Raw genomic sequence first — 19,995 nt, forward strand, 5'->3', positions numbered from 1 at the left:
TCGGCATTTAAACACTGTACATTGCGTCCCCTGTCACTTGACTCCCTTAGGGGCACGCTCCATGGATCGCATGGCGGTCCGCTAGTGGGATTACTGGGCCTCTTTCCAGTCGATTTAGTGGCGCCCCCTTTAGAATGCTCCGCCGCAGTACGGCTGCCTTTGGGATTGCAATACCAACGCTAAATATACCAGGAAACAAATCGGGGCGGAGTAAAGCCGAGGTCGGATTTTGCGACCTGGTCGGGGACTGCCTTTCCCAAGGCGTGACACGCGGCAAACACCCAGCAAGCCAACTGACAGGCCTTCGTCGCAATTAGCCTAAAACAACAAGGTTAGCAAGTATTGAGCATCGCAGAGGAAGAAGCCCACTAAAGTCTGCGCCACTAAATGGCTAAAGTCCGCACTGAGGCCCCCATTGCGAACCCGCCAAACCTCTTTTCGTCTTAATGTGTTTCATAATCATATAAGCGTGTAGGTTGTTCCTATTAAGCTGCTGTTTATTCGCTGAAAGCTGAAGCCACACAGCAAATCAACAAGCAAGTTGCTGTCGTCTTTCTAGCACCAATTCCTGGTTCCACGGGCATGGGATAAAAAAAAGCAGGAATATTCAAGGCCGTCCTTTGAGTCGCCCCACAGCGGCCAGCGAGCCGGACGAACCACTGGTTCGCGTCGGCCATCTCGGGTGCCCCGGCCCCTTCCCGTCACAGACTGTGCCCAAACCAATGAACACAACCTATTACATGTGCACAATTCATCGGGGTAAACTAAAGCGAACGCTGGACGTCTTCCGCAGAGACATCATTTCGGGGTTTCGCGCTTAGCCATAAACGGCCGCTATAGCGTGTACATAGCTCACTACAGTATTGATGCTAAGGCGTAACGAATGTGTTGAATTCTGAGGGCATGACATGGAAGCACAAAACACGCGGCTCGAAGCGGCCTACCCCTGGCATATCCCCACGCTCCTCCCTGGTCCGCGGCGCAGTCATAACAGCACGCCGCGTGTAACGTGCAGAGTCATTCAACAGTGCTGGGATGACCCCGACCCAGCCATCCAGCGGTCCCCGCCCGGCATTCCAGCATTCCCGGGTTGGCCCGACCGGGCCATCCAACAGTCCCCGCCGAGCCATCCGGTTGTCCCGCCCAGGCATCCAGCAGTGCTGGGACGGCCCGCTAGGGAAGTGCAACAGTGCTTGGAAACAGGTAGTCCCAACCACTCACAAACAGCCGATTCCCGAAATTCCCACCCACCTTCCGCGCTGAGGTCGGCGCTGAAATCTATGACGCGGTCGTGTCCTCAGCTATGAAGCCTTTGGGCACCGGAACCGCATGGGGCAGGCCGCCGGGGAACTCGCGGCAGCTCGCGGGAGTATGGATGCGGATGTTACAGAGGGGACAGTCCCAGCACCCGAAGACGCCGAGCCATCACATGCTATCAGGGCCCAACCCCGACTTTGCTGCATACCCTCCCGCGGGCAAAGTCCGTGTGACTCCGCGCACAGTGAGTCCTAGCCAAGCCTCAACCCGCCAGAGCCCCACCGCTGTGCCTCAACGCCACAAGCCTAGGCACAGGAGTGCCGGGAAACGTCTAGGCCGCAGGACACACGCACAGCGCACGCACTAACCAGGGCGCAAGCGTCCAGGTGCTAGAACGGTCGCCCACACGTGCATCCTGCCCACAAACAGAGCCACCAACCACGCACAACCTCTCACGGCGAGGGGGGCGGGGAATCAGCGTCATACGGCAAGCGCAATACCATGCCGTCACCAACAGCCCGAGATATGAAGGGATGCGCAGGCGGGACAGTGTCCCACCCCTTTGGCCTGATACCCAAAGTCACAAACGTCTGGAGACGACCCCAGAAGTCAGCTACGACGGCAAGTCCAATGCTCAGCACCCGGGCCGACGGCAGCTTCGCGCGCGCCGCCAACCCGGCCATAACCACACGCTGCCGACCAAAGTCCAGGGCAGACATAGCAGCGAGACACACCACATTCCACACAGGTGGTGCAAGCCCCGCAGGCGGGCGCACTAACCACAACTCCTCACGAGAGAAGGCACTTAGAGCCTCCTCCGGCAGGAGCCCCATAGCCATCCCCATACTTTCCCGCAGTGACAGCGCAACAGTGCAGTCCCAAAACCAGTGACGCCGGTCCCCATCCTGCATGTCAACCCCACACGCCCAACACGGGTCAACAGCAACGCCTCGCGCCCGCTCGCTAGCATGCCGCGGAAACGCCCAGCAAGCGTTGGCGGCCACACGCCACAGTGCTTCCTTATGATGATTCTCCCATTTCAGCGACCACAAGCGGGCCAAGGTGCACACGAAGGCCCCCGCCGCCAGATCAGCCCCCACCCCCGACACACCCGCATCGCACACATACTGCAAATGCTTAGCCTTCAGGGCGGCTAACTGCGGAGCCATTTGTAGCACGGTCCCCGCCTTCACCGTGTAGGCAGTGAGCAGGATGGGCGGCCCCCCGCACTGCAACCATCCAAGTCCCCGCACCACCCGCTGCACCGACTCCGCCGTAGCACTCACGACGTCGGCCACCGGGAGCGGCAGCGCGGCGGCAGGCCCCCGAGCCAGCTGGGCCGCACGCGCGGCGGCAGCCCAGCCAGCGGGAAGAAGGGCCACCGCCGCCGCAAACCGGTCGGCCGCCTCTTGAGGCGACGCCGGTCCCGGCAGGGGCGACGGCAGGCGCGCCCGCGTGCTCCAGTGCAGCACCCGCCGCCACACAGCAGTCACATACATTTCCGCACACGCTTCACCAGACCGGGAGCCCTCCGCCCAAGGTCGCGTCAATGCCTGCCGCAGTTCGTTCAGGCCGTCATGCGCTGCAACCAGCTGGCCCACACACGCCAGTCCCGGCAGAGCGAACAAATCCGCGAAAGCCACTTCCCACGTGCGGCCGTCCTCACACAGCGCCGGGTTAGCCCACAACGGCACATGACTCACCCACGCGCCCGGCTCGGGCGGCGCCACAAGAGTCACCGCGGGCAATTCAGTCATGGCTTTCAGTAGGCGCGCAAACGGCTTGCCCGCCGGGGTGAGCGGCTTATTTAGCACACGGTCCGCGGCCCCCCGCAAAAGAAATAGAAATAGAAATAGAGACACCCTGCCGTAGGCAAGTGGTGTGAATTAAGGGAGTGGGGGGAGATGAGGAGGTGGGCCAGGCCCGCCTCCTGTACGCCCCCACTACCGATCATGTGAAGGCGGGCGTGCAGGCCAGGCCTGCACCCCGCCAGGATGTTACGTCCCGCCCGGGTCGCCAGGTGGCAGTCCCCGTTCGAGACGCCGTCTGGTCAAGACAATGTGGTTGAGGGTGGCGACTGCGTGGTCGTGTAGGGTGTCGCAGCACTGCCTGGCTTTGTGGGAAGTGACGCCCAGGGAGGTGAGGAGGGGATGGAGGTCCTTGCGGATTGTGCCTGCAAATCCGAGGCTGATTGCGCTCTGCGGGGTGTATTGCACTTTCCATCCCGCTGCCCGCAGGTCGGCTGCAAGTGCCTGGTGCTGTTGTGCTTTTTCGTGTTGCTTGGCGGCGTGGTTCGTGTCGGCGGTGTATCCTGCTTCGATGATGTGGACGGTGTCGCGTTCGCTGGGAAACACGACAAAGTCTGGGTTTAGGGCTGCGGCGAGGGAGATGGAAGGGATTAGTAGGATGTCGGGGCGGTAATGTAGGTGGCGTCCTGCTGGTTTGCCCTCCTGGTCGGGGAGCAGCCACGGCGGCAGGCGGTTGTCAGCCGCGTAGTCTGGCAGATCGGCTTTAGACGTGGCGTCCATTACCATGTAGCAGCCGCCGCAGTCACCACGGGAGATGGCTCGTGCGATGGTCTGGATCGCAATGTTGTGTCGTTTTATGTACATTGCACGGAGTTGGGGGTTGTGGCAGCCTCCCAGTATATGGCCACCGGAGTCGGGTCCGCGACAGAGTGGGCATGGGGCGGGGGTATCGGGGCCAGCGCGGGGGGCTCGGCGGCCTGTGACTGTGCGGCCGAAACGGGCCGCGAGTTTATTGTTCCACAGCTGCCCGTACAGATAGTCCATGCAGCGTTTGGCCTTGCGGTGCCGGCCTGATTGCATGTTCATGGTTCGGGTGCTGGATTTGATATCCAGGTCTGGGATGGCGTTGGCAACGAAGCCAGTGTAGAGGGTTTCGCGGGTGTGGCCTTGGGCGATGTGCGGGGCCGCGAGCGTGGCGATGCCGCGGTTGAGGTCATGCGCATAGTGCCCTTCGTTCTTCTCTCGTGGCACCCCTTCCACAGTCGGTTTCATAGTTTTACGTATCCAGTAGTATTTGCTACGCGGGTCGTTATCAGATTCCTCGACCAGCCACTCGGCCCCGGGCATCTGTTCTCCCTTGGCGGTTTTCACCGCCGCCTGATCTGCGAGTTCATTGTGCGCAATCCCTGAATGTGCTTTGACCTTGAGGAGATTAGTCCGGTGGCCGGCGTGGGAGCGGCGTTTCAGGAGCGCGAGGATGTTATCCAGCAGCGCTTTGTGTTTGCTGAAGGTGAGGAGTTGGGGCTGGTTGATTGTTTTGCGGATGAGGAACAGCGACGCAGCGGAGTCAGTGTATACTGTGACTTCGGGGAGCGCTTGCACTTCGTCTAGCTTGAGCACTTGGTGTATGGCCGAGAGCTCGCAGCGTGTGATGGTGTTACAGCCGTGTTGCCCAGGGTTGACGTCGATTTGATAGCAGCGCAGCGTGCGGGCATCAATCGCTGCGGCCCCCCACGCGCTGGGCTGACCGAGGGCGTCCTTCTGCACTGAGCCATCGGTGTAGAAGCCTTCATAGGGATTGAGGCGGAGGGGCTGGGTGGCCGCGAAGGGGGCCAGGGTGGCTGGCGTGGCCGGTACGGGAGGGGGTGTTACCCGGGGTGCCGCCGGACGGGTGCGGGTCATCCGGCGAACTTGCTTGGTTACCCATCGCGTGTGGGCCCACGTGAGTTGGGGCTGCGGGTCGACGGGCATGCCCGAGAGGTATAGGGATGTGCCTAGGGCGTCGCGTATGGGCTGGGCGAGTTGGGCTCCGGGTGTATTGCTGACCAGCACTAGGTCGTGTTTTAGGGTGATGCCTGTGTCGTTGTGGATCTGGCCGAGAAGGGCGTGTGTTGTTGTGGCGGAGATGCTGCCAAGGAGTGTAACTCTGGGGTGGGCGAGGTATCGTGTGTATGGCGCGTTGCGTTGGGTGGGGAGGATGAGCAGCGTGGCAGTGGTTGGCGGGTTGCGGGTGTTTGTAAGGGTTTCGGTGTGTTCGGCCCATGCTAGTGCCCAGCGGACTGCGTGAGCTCCGTCTTCGGTGTTGGGTTCGGGGCAGGCGACAGCAACTCCATCCCATGGCTGTGAGTACGCATCATAGTTGGCCCCAAAGAGCATGTCTTCTTCGTACAGTGTGTAGTAGGTGGTGGCGGCGTCCGAGACGTTGAGGGGTGATGCGAAGAGCTCCGTTGTGCTGCCTATTGCTGTGTGCAGGGTTTGCGTCATCCCTTCACACAGCATGCGTTCGCCTTTTTCGGTAACAGGGTGGGATTTGGAGCCGCCCCCGGGTTTGTATCGGAGGAGCAGGCGGGCGATGGCGGCCGCAAAGCCTCTGCCCTGATCGTGCTTGGCGTGCACTTCGGGCCAGGTTGTTTGTGCATGCTGGTAGCGTTGCCACAGGAGGCTGAGCCGCTCTGCGCTGATGGTGCCTATGCACCGTCCGCGGGGGTCGTAGACATGCGCCAGGTGGGTGCCGCATGCCGGGGAGCCGGGGTCGAGGACTGTACCGAGCTGGACGGTGTATGCTCGCGTGGGGTGGATGTCTCGGCTAGGGTTGCAGGGCTCAACGTTGATATCTACGTAGTGGCGCAGGGTGCGCTGCCCTCGTGCTGTGTCATTGCTGGCGTCTGTCCAGCGGCCCTGTCGCTGGTCGTGGTTGAGGTGGGTGTCCGTAGCGGGGGGTGGCGGGCGGGGGCCCAGGGGGACGGCGAGGCGGGCGTTAAGGGCGTCTAGGAGTTCCTGCTTGTTGTCTTGTGCATCCAGGATAGCGGCGGGTTCTTCCAAGTCTTCCCATTCCACAAGGACGCGAGGTTCGTTACCTGGGGTGAGGAGCCAGGTAAGGCCGCCGGGTTTGGGGCGGTAGCGGTTGCGGGCGTAGAGGGTGAGGGAGCCGGGGGTGATGACGGTGGGTTCCCACTGGACTCGGTAAAAGGGCGCGCCTTTGCTGGTGGTGTGCGCTATCACTTGTTGTACTCGCTCCTGTTGCCCGTATAGGGTGTTGGTGGTGGTTAGGGCTTTGGTGCGGTAGGTTTCGCTGAAGTGCTTCCATGTGTCGGACGTGGCGGCTAGGTACGCGTCTTGCTCCTCCTGACTGAGCTTGTGTCGGTGTGTGAATGTGGTTGGGGGTGTGGGGCCGAGGAGCAGGCCTCTGAGGTGTGCCGCGGGGTTTTGGGGCTTGGATTTGCCGAGGAGGCTAGGGGCGGTATGGATCAGGTCTGCGCAGTGTGCTTCTGTAAGCGGATCGAGCGATGGATCCCAATCAAATGCTGCGGGCGCATCAGCAGGCGGTGATCCACGACCTTCAGGTTCCCTGACCATCTTAATGCAAGCCCGCTTACGTTGCTGTGTGCCTGGCCGGCGTGTTTGTGCAGGTGCATGGTTCTCGCCGGCGTGGTGGTCCTCCTCAGGCTCGGCCGCCGCGGTGGTGGCGGCGGCGGTGGTGGCCGCAGCGGTTTCTCCGGCGTTGGCAGTCTGTCCGGTGGCGGGGGCGCGCTGGCGGAGGAAGCGGTTAAGCGTGCCCCAGTCGACGGCGGCAGGTGCGGTGTGGGCCGTGTGGAGGCCAGTGAAGGTGTGTCCATCTGGAAGAGTGCGCTGGGCAGTGGTGAGGGGAGCGGTGCTGTTGTGGGTTTTGGCGCGAGTTCGGGTTTCAGCGTGGAGTGCGAGAGTGAGACGGTTGAGGGCTAGCCTGTGCCGCCTTTGGGCCCTCGGCCATGTGTTTTTTAGAGTGTTGGCATCGATGACGCAGGTGCGGTCCGGAGTGAGGAGCTCGCGGAAGTCGCTGGTGAGTTCAAGGAGGGGTTGGATCAATCGGAAGGGCAGGGCCTGTTCCGCGTCGGCGCCTGGCGGCACGGTGCGTGCAAGGAGGGCCGACAAACCGTGTAGTGTAGTGTGGTATGCGCTGCCCTGTTGGGTCAGCTCCAGGCCCGCGTCTGTGATCAGCGACAGCTGTCGCAGGCTGGTATAGAAGCGGCATTGTGTGCGGAGCTGATCTGCGGGTATCTTCTGTGCCACGCTGTGTTGCAGGTGGAGCATGGCGCGGGTGACGGCGCCCAGCCTGCCTCCATCGTTCAGGGCCTGGACGAGAGCCTTGCCGGCGCGGCGGACATACAGCTCGCGGATGCTGCCTACGCCCAGGCCAAGGGCGTTGGTGGGTTGGAGGATAGCGCGGGTGGGGAAGCCTCGTTTCAGGCCGTAGCACATTTTGGCGGTGCTGGCAATCAGGGAGTCGAGGCTGGTGACGTCATGTGTGCTGTACGGCATGAACGGGAGGCTGTATGCCACTGCTGGGTGGATGGTAAGTTGTATCATTCGGAGCTTTTGGTCTGGTGTGGCAAGTGATGTGGCGATGCGTTGCCCTCGCTTCTTAATCTTTTCCCGGATGTACTGTACTTGTGCGCTCCAGTCTAGGGTAGGGGTGATGTGGATGCCGAGGTATTTGTAGGATTCATGCGGGGGCTTGTATGGGATAGCGGTGCCGTCTATGCGGATTTGGCCTTCTAGCATCCGGGCGAGCGCTGCCTGGTGGGGCTTGCTGCGGGGGCCGCCAAGGGTGGGGTCGGCGCGCGCGCGGCCGTGGAGTATGCCTTGTAGTTGGCATTTGGAGACGTTGACCTTCAAACCGCCCCATGCTGCGTATTTCTCAATTTTTTCAACTTGGATTCGTAGATTTGAGATTTGGGTTGTGGCTGTGACCAGGTCATCAGCGAAGGCGCCGGAGCTGAGGTTATGCTTGTCGTTTTCGGCTTTGGTGAGGCATCCGTATTGGTACCCGCGCCCGCCAACGTGTAGCCACCGGAGCAGCGGTTCAATAAAGATGATGAACAGTAGGGGTGATAGGACGTCACCCTGCACTGTGCCTCGTTGGATGGGGATGGGGGGCGTGGTGCCGTGCTCAGTGCGAACGCTGGTGGCTGCCTTGCCGTAGAGGTCCCGTACCACCTCAATCAGGTCGGTGGGGTAGCCTAGATCGTGCATGACGATGAGCAGTTTGTCATGGTCGATCGTGTTAAATGCGGAGGTGAAGTCAATGTACAGTAGGAAGAGGTCGCGTCCGGTGGTGGCGGCGTCTTCTATTGCGTGGAGCAGGTTTTGGACTTGCCGTTCGGTATTGCGGCCTCTGAGAAATCCTTCTTGTGACTCCGTGAAAATGTGGGCTTGTTCGCTAAACAGGGCGGCGTTTACGGTGATGAGAGAGGTGTACAGCTTGTAGAGGGTGTTGGCCAGCGCGATAGGCCGCTTATTCTGTATCAGCAGGGGGTCTCCCTTCTTGGGTAGGAGGACGGTGTCGGACTGTGTCCAGTGTGTAGGGATGTGCGCTTTCACCCACATGAGGGTCATGAGTTGGTGGATGGCTGTCTGCAGGTTGGTTGGTATTGTCTGGAGGAGTTCGTTGGGTATTCCATCGGGCCCCGGGGCCTTGCGGCGGGACAGGTGGTTGACGCAGCCAAAGAACGTTGTGCTGTCGGCTATGCCGGGCAGTAGGGTGGCGGGTGCGTCTGTTGGCTTGGATAGGGCCGGCATACGATCAGGTGCGTCGGGCCGGCTCCAGGGGTACTGTTTCTCGCTGTAAGGTATGTCGTAGTGTCCTGTGCGGGGGCCATTGATTGGGAGGAGTTGAGCGGTGAAGTGCTGGTGGATGCTGCTCAGGATTTTCTCGGGTGCGGTGTGGACTTCTTTGGTGGTGGGGTCAGTGAGGGCGGGCGTGCCGCGTGGCTGGTCCGTTTCATCGAAGATCTTCTGGTGTGCGCGCTTTGGCTGTGTTGCAACCAGTCGTCGGAAGGCGCGGGCTGCCCGTTTGGTGTTGAGTTTCCTTGCTTCCTTTTTTGCGGCACGGAGGAGGGTGCGTGCGTTGAGTAGTTGACTCCGGATGGCGGTGGGTGTGTCGGCTTCTGCGGGGGTCGGCGGGGTAGGTGTGGGACTGGTGGTGTTGGGTGGGGGCGTCGGGGCGGGGTGAGGTGAGGTGGTGGGTGGGGTGGCGCCCGCTGCGTTTGTGACAGTAAGGGCGGCTGTGAGTCGTTCTTTGAGCTTGCTGGTGGCAGTCAGGAGGCGCGTCACTGTTTTTGACGTGTGGTGTCGTGGGCTTGTAGTGCTGGCGCGCGGCGGTTTCTTGTCGCAGTAGGATTTGAGAACGTCCAGGCACTTTTGGAGGATGGATTCGAGTGTGTTGCTGATGGACGTGGTGTCGGCTGCACTAACTTCGGGAAGGGCGCGGAATTCCGCAGGGCTTGGGGTGTTCCGCTCGGCTTGGGCAGGGGTGAGGCCGGCCGGGTATAGCTTATTGGTGATGGCGAGGTGCGCGGGGTGTAGCGTGTTCAGTAGGTCGGCGATCTCTTGCCCAATGGTTTCTTCCATCTTGATGCGCGCTTTCTCGCGCTGGTCTTTGGTTGGTGGATGGTAGTTTACCCATGCGTCAGGATCGGAGGGGGCGGCAGGTGCCGTGGGGAAGGGGTAGAGGCGGAGGGCAGCGAGGGGGACGCTGGAGAGGAGAGCACGGTGGTCGAGGGCATCACCGCATTCATGTACCGCTTCCTGTCCACCTCCTGTTGTATTGATGATGGCGTGTGTGTGGTGGCTTACTAGTAGGTCGTCAATGCGGCTCATGTGCGGTGCGGTGGCTTGATCGTGTAGGTATGTGTGGGGCCGGGGGTGTTCGTGTGTGGGTGGTGTGAGTGGGTGCAGGCCCGCAGAGGCGGCGAAGGCAATGTGGGCGCGGTCCGTAGCGTTCAGCTGGCCTGTGCTGCGGTCGGAGGGGAACAGCACTGCGTTCCAGTCGCCTCCAATAAGGAGATGCTCTTTCGCGGCTGTCGTTTTGGCGGCTTGGTCGGTGCAGTATTTGTAGATTGCAGCACGGGTGGCGTCGTCGCTGGGGGCGTATATGCCAATGGCGTGTACTGGCGTGCTGTGTGGTGGTGCAATGCGTATGTGGCAGACGTGGCCTGCCAGGCGTGAGTCTGTGTTGTGTGCATTCATGTCTGTGGTGCCAGACGGGCGGCTAAAGCGGTGGGTGACACCGACCATGACGCCGGCATGGGGGCGGGTTCCCTCTCGTGGGTTGTAGGGTGCGTTGCTGGTGTAGGTTTGGTAGTGCGAGGAGAGGCCTTTTTTAGCGCTGCCCATGCTGTAGTGGAGGCGGGTGGGAATTTTGGTTTCGGTGAGGAAGAGGATGTCGGGGGTGTGTGTGGTGACCGTGTGGAGGATGCTTTCATGGTGACTCAACAGTTCCCTGGTGTTGAGGGTGAGGATGGAGATGCGTCCGTCGGGGGGTGGAGAGGGGCTGGCCTGGGCTTGGCCGTTTGTGGGTTCGGTGGGTGTGTTTTGGAGTGTGGCCGTGTGTCTTCTTTTGTGCGATGTTGCTATGGTGGTCTGGTGGAGTCTCTTGGCTGGCGGCGGTGCGCTGGGGGTGCCGGTGGCGAGTTTGCGTAGTTTAGGGGTGGGGTTGGGCGTACGCCTGGCGGGGCGTTTTGTGGGGCCCGCTGGTTTGGGCACGATGCGCGTGGCAGTGTTGCTTCGGGCGGCTGGGCCTGGGTTGGCGCTCGTAGGCGGGCTAGGGGAGTTTGTGGTGTTGGGGCCGGCGGGGGGGCCGCCGGTAGGGTTAGTGGGGGGGTCCTGTGCGAGGGCTGCGGGTGTGGGGCCGAGTTTGTTAGCAGTGGAGGTACTGTTGCCATTTTGGGTGCGTGTGCGTTTGGTGCCGGCGTGTGGGCGGGTTTCCTCATTGGTGCGGACAGGGGTGATGCGTATGCCCTCGTGTGAGAGGGTGATGCGGGTGGTGGGGGGGCTGGTTGGCGGGATGTCCCGGATGTTGAAGTTGGTTGATATTTCGGGGTGTCGTGTGTAAGTGAGGGTTAGGGCGAGGCCGCGCCCCAGATCCGCCCATCGGTAGTATCCCGGCTGTGCTGTGTTGGCGTTCGTGAGGGGGATGGCGCGTTTTGCGTTGGAGTCGTGTAGCCACCAGCGGCCGTTTGCGTGTTTCACAGTTCGGGCATGGCCGCCGTGGATAAGAATAAAGCCGATGTGGCGGGATTCGGAGGGAATGGCGTTGAGTGCTTCGTGTTGGTTGAGGCCGCCATGGTACGAGCATGCCGTGAGTTGGACGTAGGGTAAGCCTGGCAGGGGGGAACAGGTGGTAGCTTTGAGGCAGTGGTTTATGAGGCCGTAGTCGATGTTGTTGGTTGTCAGGTAGGTCGCCCATGTGGGTGTTGAAGCCGGGGGGGACTGGATTGCCGTGGTGGCTGGATGCAGGGCACTGGTCAGGGCGGCAATGGGTGTCGCAAGGGTGTGTTCTATTTATGTCCGTGTTGCTTCAATGGTGGATTTGGGGACTGGCAAGACAACGTTACGCCAAGGGCCTGGGTTGTCAGGGGGGGTGGTCTCCGGTAGAGTGGCCGTGCGTGAGGGCCAGAGTCTGAGGGGGAAGGTTGGTACACGTGAGTGTACGGAGTAAAGTGGTCGAAGAGGCCCCCGCACGCTTCAACAGAGGTTAGCGCTGGAGTTGGACTGGTGGGGTCGGCGACCGCTGCGCTAGCATTTTGGCAGAAGAGGATGTCGTCGATGCGGCTGGTGGGGAGGGGTGTGCCGTTTCGAGTCTGATAGTAAGACATGTTGGTGCCTCCCCCGGGTTCAGGGAGTCGCTGCAGTCTGTTGCTGGAGACGAAGCGGGCATGCAATCTGTCTGCGTCGTCCATAGGTCCCTGACGGTCTTCGTGTTTGAGTACTGCATTGAAATCCACCAATAATGACGTATTCCCCAGCAGCAGAGGCATTCTTTAGAGTGGTCTCGCAGTATTGGTAGATGCGGCGGCGCGTTGGCATGTCTTCTGGGGCATAAACGCCAAGTACATGTAGGGGGGTGCTGTGTGGCGTGCGGATGGTGCAGTGCAAAAGGTGACCCTGGAGGTTGGATGGGGTGTTGGGCGTGTCGATACCGCCGCCTGAGTGGTATTTCTCTGAGATGGCCATGACCACTCCTGCAGAGCGGCGCTTGTAGTGCTCTGTACCTGGCTTCGTGGATGTAAGGGTGCGGTATGTTAGTGTTTCCTGGCGGAGGGTGTCTTTGAGCCAGCGGGTGCGAGGGCCAAGTTTAGTCTCAGTGAAGATCATAATGTCTGCGTTCCATTCCCGCAGGTGGCATAAGGTTGAGAGCAGATTGGTGCCTAGTCCTCGCACGTTGTGGGTGGCGATATGGAGCCATGTGGGCTCGGGTGGGGTGTTGGGGGGTTGGCCGTCCGGGGGGTGTCCGGTGGGGAGTGTCGGGCGCGGTGGAGGCGCCGTTGCCGTCACTGGACGCTGCAAGAGCGGCCGGCTTGGCCCGCCAGTGGGTTCGTGGGGGCGTGGCAGCTTGGAGGCCGGGGTCTCGTCCAGCCTGCCGCAAGCGGTGTAGTGTCGCGGTGCCCGCCTGTCCACCTCCATGCGGGTGTCAGGGCTGAAGGGCTCACGGCTGCGGGGCAAGCGCTGGCCCAGGTCGAAGTCGCGGAAGCGCTTCTGCTCACTGGCCAGCAGCTCGCCCTCCAACGCGTCGTCGTACTCACTGTCGGAATCAGGATAAAGGCTGCCCTCAGAGCCTTCGTAGTCACGCCACACCATGTTGAGCTCACCGCCGTAGCGGCCGCGGCCGCGTGCACCGCCGCCGTCAACGCGGTCGCGCATGTTGAGGCTCAGGCGCGACATCTGCGTGTGCAGGCGTGCCAGGTCGTGGGGCGTGGCCAAGTTGCGGTCGTTGCGGTCTCGGTCACGGTTGCCGCCGCCTCCGTTGCCGCCGCCGCCACCCACGGGCGCGGTGCTGCTGCCGCCCCGGTGGCCGCCGCCACCGCCACTGCCGCCGCCGCCGCTACTGCCGTTGCTGTTGGGGCGCGAGTACCGGCGCTCCTCCTCACGGCGCACGTCGGCGTTGCGAGTCCACGGTGAGCGGGGGCGGTCTGTCGTGCGTGAGTACTCAAAGCGCACGCGTCGGCCGGCAGGCTCGGGCGTGACTTCTTCGTCAGCCAGCAGCGCGCGCCAGTTGCAGCGGCTGAGGTTGGCTGCCGCACGCAATCGACCACGGCAGAGGTTGCTTAGCGATAAGTTGGTGTGTAACGTCGGTTCAGACCCGAGTTCGATCCTCCCCAAATTCGGTACAGGGGAAACCTCCGTGCGTATTCAAATCACGCACAGGCGCTCCGCAGGGACCGCACGGCTCTTCAGTCGTGTCCTTGTCATACGTGGCTAACGTCAGATAAGAGAGCGGTCGTGAAGTGCCGGCAAAGGGGCCGGACTCTGGAGCGATCCAGAGTTTCAGTTGAGATGTTGCCCGGCAGTCGGCATTACCTGATCCCCCGATCTCAGGTACCGATAGCCGTGAGGGTAGATCATCCGAGCTGAACATGGATAGGACACCAGGGGCTTAATCCACCCCGCTCCCACCGGTGGGCAGGACCGGCAAATGATAAGGTGGTCGTGGTGACTTCCCGCCTTCTCTCGAACTGGGTTGAGAGTTGATCAGCGAAGGCGTTGCCCCGTTAATACATGCTAGGTCCTCTTGGCCAGCGTTGGGATTATTATTATTATTATTATTATGGCTGCCGCACGCATCACCTCCTTGAGCGTGGAGGTAGGGGTGCGCCGTCCGAACAGGTCCAGGGCCTCGGAGAGGGACTTCTTGAGGCCGCGGACGTAGAGGGTGACCAGGGAGGGGTCTTTCATGCGGTTGGCGCGCCGGGCGTAGGTGGTGAAGCGGTTGGAGTACGCCTGGGTGGGCTCCTGCAGGCATTGCTGGCAGGTGACCAGGCGCTCCTCCCAGTCTGACGTCGATAGGCCAAACTCGTCCAGGAAGGTGGCCTTGAAATCCTCCCACGACAGTGGGCCCGGCTGGTCGTACTCACGCCACCAGCGGTACCAGGACTTGGCCTCGCCTTGCAACTTCTCTGAGGCACGCTCGACGAAGCTGCTCTGCCGGTAGCCCATCTTGTCCATGGTCTCTTCGAGGTCTTCCAGCCACTCGTGGGCGCTGGATTCTCCGTCATAGCTGCGAAAGGCCTGCCACCGGCCAAGACTGGCGATCGCGTCGGTCAGCAGTGAGGCCATGTCGACGGGGGGAAGGCCCGAAGATGGAGGAGGAGTGGAGGGGATGGCCGGCCCCGGGCGGGGCCGGTTGGCGGCCGACGACTTGGTCGGGGTGCCGCTTGGGTCAGGGGGACCCACCAGAGGATCTGGGGAAACGAAGGGACTACCGGACGGCTGTACAGACAGGGTTGCCGTGGTAGCGGTAGGGCTGTGACCGCCTAACACAAGACCAACCGATGCGGATGTGTGTGTGTGTTTAGGCTGGGTGCACCAGTAGTATCACTCCGTATATTGTAGTCAAAGACGAAGTTGTTGAACCAGAAAGGACTCAAAGGAACGCCGTTGGACGCGTCGAGGACAGAAAGGCCAAAGGTCGCAGATGCTCAGGAGTCGGTAGGAGTCTCACTGTAAATGTATGAGCACTTCCAGAGTCCACACGATGTTGTGGGCGAAGAGGAGTCGCTCAAAACTGGAAGCAGAAGTATTTGCCGATGAGTTTGGCAGAAAATACGTAGTCACGAAATAGCTCTCGGACTGTAGTTGTAGTCAAATACTCAAGCTTGTAGATATAGACCCACAAGCAGTGTCTTGATCTTGACGACGACGAAGAGAAGTCGATGAGTCGTTCGTCCCGGTAGCGAAACCAACTCTGCGCGGGTGGACACGTCCTGCTGGGCGGACACCTTTTGCAGCGCGATGTGTTGGGGCCGACTACAACGGAGCTTCTCCCAGCAACAGTCGTATGACGACGCCTGCGGCTGTTTCGTGCGTCGCAAGGGGGGGATGCGCTTGAACTTGAATACGTTGGTGATGCCCGCCGTTGATGTCAGACGGTACCCCCAATAAACCAGGTCTTGAAGGCCTTGTTACTCCACTGAATCGTCGTTGGCGGTCAGGATATGTATAAAGGCGCTGGCGCCGGGCCGTGAGGGCCGAGTAGGCCGAGGTCGCGCAGGAACTGTTGGAGAATGCGCCGAAGCGGACTTCCTGCGGGCAACGACACGTGTGTCAAGCCGGAGTACAAGTCCGAGCAACGGGCGCTTTGGGAGCTGTCTCACTCAGCTGCCTTCTCCCAAACAATATGTACAATGCGGCTGCTGCAAGCCAAGAGTCAAGCGAGCCTTGCAACCGTAATGGAACCGGAATCTCAGTATGCAGTCAGTTGTTCCCAAACAGAGCTCAGGAGCAAACCAGAGGTCTTGTTGGAGGTCTTGAACAACTCAGGGTCTTGACCCAGTGTAGTCGGCAACGAATCGATGCTCGCAAGCCGGTCTTCACGTTGGGGTCGTCAGGGGAGCCTCAGAGTAGTCTTGATTTGTAGATAAACCAAAGGGAAAGCAGAATCCAGGGGATAGGCCACAGCCTGGAGAGAGCTGTCGGGAGGTCTCGGTAGGTGGCGATGAGCTCAGCCGAGGGACTCGCGAGGCTCGTTGTTGCCGTCCAGGCGCTGGTAGCCGCCGATATACGTAGTCGAAGTCCGTAAGATACCACAGGACCACGTCGCGGGAGCAGACGGGTCACGAAGAGTCGCGCACGGGGTCGATGCGACCGGGCGTGCGAATGCGGAAGCCGGGGCACAGGGGCCCGCTGAAGAGGAGGCTCTGGCGGATTGCCTTAGGCCTCAATCACTGTCGCGCCTTGGCGCTGGAAAATAATAATAATAATAATAATAATATGTACGCGGTTCACGAAGGAGGCCGCGTTTCTTAAGGAGGAGTGAGTTTTGCTCACCCCACCGTGTCAAAAGGTGGAAAGTTAGCCTGGATCGCGAGGGCTGGGGCCAGCAGCCGTGGCGCCGCCAGTGGGGCCGACTTGGCGTGAGTTCACAATCCCCATTTCGCGCTCAAGGCGGTAGTAGAGACGGGATGTGGTGCGCAGGCTGATGACACTGTGCATGTGTATGCGCGAGCAGCAGGATTTTGCTGATGTGGTGGTGGCACCCAGCGACCGAAGGAGGGGTTCCAAGGTGTTTGACACAGTGCCGCCGTGGCCCAGCGTAACAATCTGCTCCTTTTTATATACTACGTCCCAGCCTGCATCCCGCAGGGCGTCGGCTAGGCGAGTGTGCTGGGCTTGTTTCTGGTCACACTTTTCGCTGTGGTGGAGGTCCGATGTGTAACCAACTTCTATCAGGTAGACTTTGTGTTGCCGTCGGCCGGCGGTTGTAAGGCCGCGGGGCCCACTAGCCCCCACGTTGGAGCGTGGTAGGGATGGGATGAACAGGATGGTCAGGCCTCATCCTTTTTCGGTCGGCCTCGGGGATATTGTTGCGCAGCATCCATTTGGGGGGGCAGGTGCCCGCACAGTATTCGGGGCGTGCATCTGCACTGCTTGCGTCCATCAGCATGTACCCGCCACCGTTGGCGCCATGGTGCAGGCATTCCGCGATCATACGGACGGCGGCATTGTGTTTGGCGATGCGGGCCCCAACAAGTTGGGGGTGCGCACAGTGGCCGGCAAGGTGGCCTGCGTTGCCCCGTTCGGGGGGGGATCCAGCGCGCTGGTGAATCGGGGCGCAGAGTGCACATGTGTCACTTGCACGTAGTTTGAACAGCGCAAGCCGGGCGGGGCAGATGAGGCCTCCCTGTCTGGCGTTCTGGATGAAGCGTCGGAGGCTGTGCCCAGCGCCGGGGTGCGTCATGTAGGCGGTGCTGGCCCTGGTGTCCAGGTGTGGGGCGGACTCCGCCCACTTGGTCGTGTAGAGTGTGTGTTTGGAATGACCGCCATGGGAGGAAGGGTCTAGTGTTTTCAGGAGGCCCCGATTGAGGTCCGAGATGTAGTGCACGGTGGTAGAGCCGTCTTCCCGCGTCCGGGTCGTTGCTGGCCACCAGTGTGTGGCGTGGGGGTTATTGTCAGCGAGCTCCGAGACGTCAGCCGGTTTAGTGCTTGTAGCTACGTCTGCTGCACCTTTATCGGCTTCTTCATTACCGTGCAGACCCGTGTGAGAAACGACTTTAAGGAAAACGGTGTGTGCGTCCCTCTTCGCTCGTGCATGGAGCAAATCGGCGATCGAACTCAGAAGTGCCTTATGTTTGCTCAGATGTAAGCGGCGTGGTTCGTTAATAGCCCGTTTAATTAGATACAAGCTTGCAGCTGAGTCACTGGCAATGGTTAGCGTTTTCTTCGCGAACATACTAGTTTCACCTCCGAATTCTTCCAGGGCTGCACGAATTGCAGCGAGCTCGGCGCGTGTAATAGTGTTAGTGCAGCCAAATCCATTTGGGTTTACGTAGACCACACGGTCTTTATGCCAAGCACAAGCCCCAGCCACTTGTAGTTCTCTACCGTTTTCAGTTGTTATCTTGGATACCGAGCCATCGGTCCATACAATTTCCTCGGGGTTGTGGGCCAGCGGCAGTGTACGTTGGAATTGTGTCCGATTCAACCTCGGTGTCGCTGGAGCTTCGTCAGGCGTGACCATAGTGGCAATGTTCTGGTGAGTTGCGAGGTACTTGGCATGTTTGGAGATGTGACGTGGGATGTGGGGACACGACGTGTTTAACGTACCTGACCCGAGGTGGGTGTCAGTGACGGTTGCGGGCGCGTGGGGACCGGCTACCAGTGAGGAGCGAAGGCCTTTCCAGCTCTGCGTGAAGGCGTTTAGCCCAGCTGTGTTGCCAACGGCAACCAGTATGGCTCCGCGTTGCTTCTGCAGGGGCGGCGCTGGAAACTTGCTGACAGGCCCGCTGTCAGGGGAGAAGAGCCTTTGAAGGCTGGGAGACTGTTCTTGCGGTATGAGCAAGGTTCGTGCTTGTCAATTAATTGAAAATGCTTGAAAAAAAACGCAACACGCACAAGCGAACATGACGTTGTAGAGCCGAGGCCAGTGAGCTAGCACAAGCAGAAAGAAAAGCGTGAGCATGAGCAGCGACCGCAACTGCTACGTTACCTTTGACGAGATAACCGCGCGCCAAGCTGCGCCACTCCGGCGTCCTAATGCTTGTGACTCGCAGCTGGTGTATACGGCTGTCAGAGGCTGGGCTGGCGCAGACTGGCCGCAGACTACCAAGCGAAGGCTGCGATGCGTTGTAATAACGCGAACCCCAAGAGACCCACCTGGAACACAGCCAGGCATCCGCGGTGAGCCAGGAGTAGTACGTACATGCGAGGACAAGAGGAAAGAGAATTACTCGTGGCGTATTACACAGGAGTGCCGGGTTAGTTTCTTGGCGCTCCGGAGCGGTCCTATATTGCCCCGGGCACCTTCCACCATCGCGATTGGCGCAGGGGAGCTGGGCCTGGAAGGTGCAGGGGCCAGCTTCCACTCAGACTTTGCCCTCATGCAGCGTCCCCATGCAGCGCCTGAACTACCCCCTGCTTGCGTCGGTATTTGGAAATGCGCACCGTAGCTCAAGCAACGCCCCAGGGCCACCAAGGGCACGGGGCAAGCTAGGGAAGAGGGTGAGCATCAATGCCCAGTCTCCATCCCTCAACCCGCCCTGTTCTCTAGTCGTCCCTCAAAGTCTAGGCCTGCAAACGCTATCGCCGCCTAGCAATGTCACACATAAGCAAGCGCGCTAGGCCCCCGGACTACGGGCATGGGCGGTGGCCTAAAGACCGTCGCCGCGGCCAGGGTAGCCGGAGGGCCGAACCGCGTAGAATGGCTCCGCGTCAACGAGCGCCCATTGGGGAAACGCTCCTACCGCTTCAACCTAACCAATTATCGTAATCACACGTCGCCGTAGGACTCGAGCAATCAAGTCCCCTATGCAGCGAGCTTCCGCAAATCCATGCCTGGGCTGCTGCCGACAGACTGCAGCCCTTTCCTCGTTATGCCACACCTTTATGTACAGCTTTATGTGCAAATCATACTCGCGCAGTCCAGTTCACCGCCGACCGCGTTCTGTCAGGGTCGGCGAGGGGGGAGGTCTGCAACCGATGCTGACGTCTCTCCTGGCCGCCTCTCTCATTGCCGCTCAGACCGGCCAATAACATCTCTGTGGTCCCTATAGAACCATATCGTCGCGTGCCCACATCTCGCAAGGCACTTGGCAGGCGGTCCATGTTCACGCCCCGTCGCTGCATTACCTCACAGCTTCACGTCTCTCCCGTGCTCTGGCCGCTTGAGCAAACTGCATGAGGCTGCATACTTATCGCCTCTGATCACTGTAACCAGTGTAGCTCACTCTCAGGTCCAACCGCCGGCACGTACCCTAGCCGTCATAATGCGTGCGTAGCCCCGCTCTACGGAGTCAAGGTGCCCACAGCGCGCTCGGGCGGACGTGCAATGCAATAAGCGTCCGGACAGCGCTATGCGTCGGCACACGCGAAGCACACACACACACACACATGCGCACACACGCGCACACACGCGCACACACGCGCACACACGCGCACGCACGCGCACGCACGCGCACGCACGCGCACGCACGCGCACGCACGCGCACGCACGCGCACGCACGCGCACGCACGCGCACGCACGCGCACGCACGCGCACGCACGCGCACGCACGCGCACGCACGCGCACGCACGCGCACGCACGCGCACGCACGCGCACGCACGCGCACGCACGCGCACGCACGCGCACGCACGCGCACGCACGCGCACGCACGCGCACGCACGCGCACGCACGCGCACGCACGCGCACGCACGCGCACGCACGCGCACGCACGCGCACGCACGCGCACGCACGCGCACGCACGCGCACGCACGCGCACGCACGCGCACGCACGCGCACGCACGCGCACGCACGCGCACG

General features: G+C 61.0%; 5 protein-coding genes across 5 annotated transcripts; all 5 read left to right on the forward strand.

The window, feature by feature from the left end:
- Nucleotides 1-3,289: 3,289 nt before the first annotated feature.
- Nucleotides 3,290-6,511, forward strand: CHLRE_15g643390v5 (uncharacterized protein). Its single transcript, XM_043070706.1, has 2 exons — nt 3,290-3,396; nt 3,495-6,511. Exons 1-2 carry the CDS (start codon nt 3,316-3,318, stop codon nt 3,627-3,629), a joined length of 216 nt encoding a protein of 71 aa, XP_042916576.1. The 5' UTR covers nt 3,290-3,315; the 3' UTR covers nt 3,630-6,511.
- Nucleotides 6,512-6,519: 8 nt separating this feature from the next.
- On the forward strand, nt 6,520-9,541 carry CHLRE_15g643391v5 (uncharacterized protein). The gene has a single exon (XM_043070707.1). It carries the CDS (start codon nt 6,639-6,641, stop codon nt 6,945-6,947), a length of 309 nt encoding a protein of 102 aa, XP_042916579.1. The 5' UTR covers nt 6,520-6,638; the 3' UTR covers nt 6,948-9,541.
- On the forward strand, nt 6,930-9,955 carry CHLRE_15g643392v5 (uncharacterized protein). The gene is made up of 3 exons (XM_043070708.1): nt 6,930-7,044; nt 7,287-7,410; nt 7,666-9,955. The coding sequence occupies exons 1-3, from the start codon at nt 7,000-7,002 to the stop codon at nt 7,668-7,670; spliced, it is 174 nt and encodes a 57-aa protein (XP_042916578.1). The 5' UTR covers nt 6,930-6,999; the 3' UTR covers nt 7,671-9,955.
- On the forward strand, nt 9,610-12,286 carry CHLRE_15g643393v5 (uncharacterized protein). Its single transcript, XM_043070709.1, has one exon. The coding sequence runs from the start codon at nt 9,654-9,656 to the stop codon at nt 9,840-9,842; it is 189 nt and encodes a 62-aa protein (XP_042916577.1). The 5' UTR covers nt 9,610-9,653; the 3' UTR covers nt 9,843-12,286.
- Nucleotides 12,287-16,339: 4,053 nt separating this feature from the next.
- Nucleotides 16,340-17,355, forward strand: CHLRE_15g643394v5 (uncharacterized protein). Its single transcript, XM_043070710.1, has one exon. It carries the CDS (start codon nt 16,666-16,668, stop codon nt 16,840-16,842), a length of 177 nt encoding a protein of 58 aa, XP_042916580.1. The 5' UTR covers nt 16,340-16,665; the 3' UTR covers nt 16,843-17,355.
- The last annotated feature ends 2,640 nt before the right edge of the window (nt 17,356-19,995 follow it).

The sequence above is a fragment of the Chlamydomonas reinhardtii genome, chromosome 15 (genome assembly GCF_000002595.2).
Source record: "Chlamydomonas reinhardtii strain CC-503 cw92 mt+ chromosome 15, whole genome shotgun sequence".
Taxonomy (NCBI): domain Eukaryota; kingdom Viridiplantae; phylum Chlorophyta; class Chlorophyceae; order Chlamydomonadales; family Chlamydomonadaceae; genus Chlamydomonas; species Chlamydomonas reinhardtii.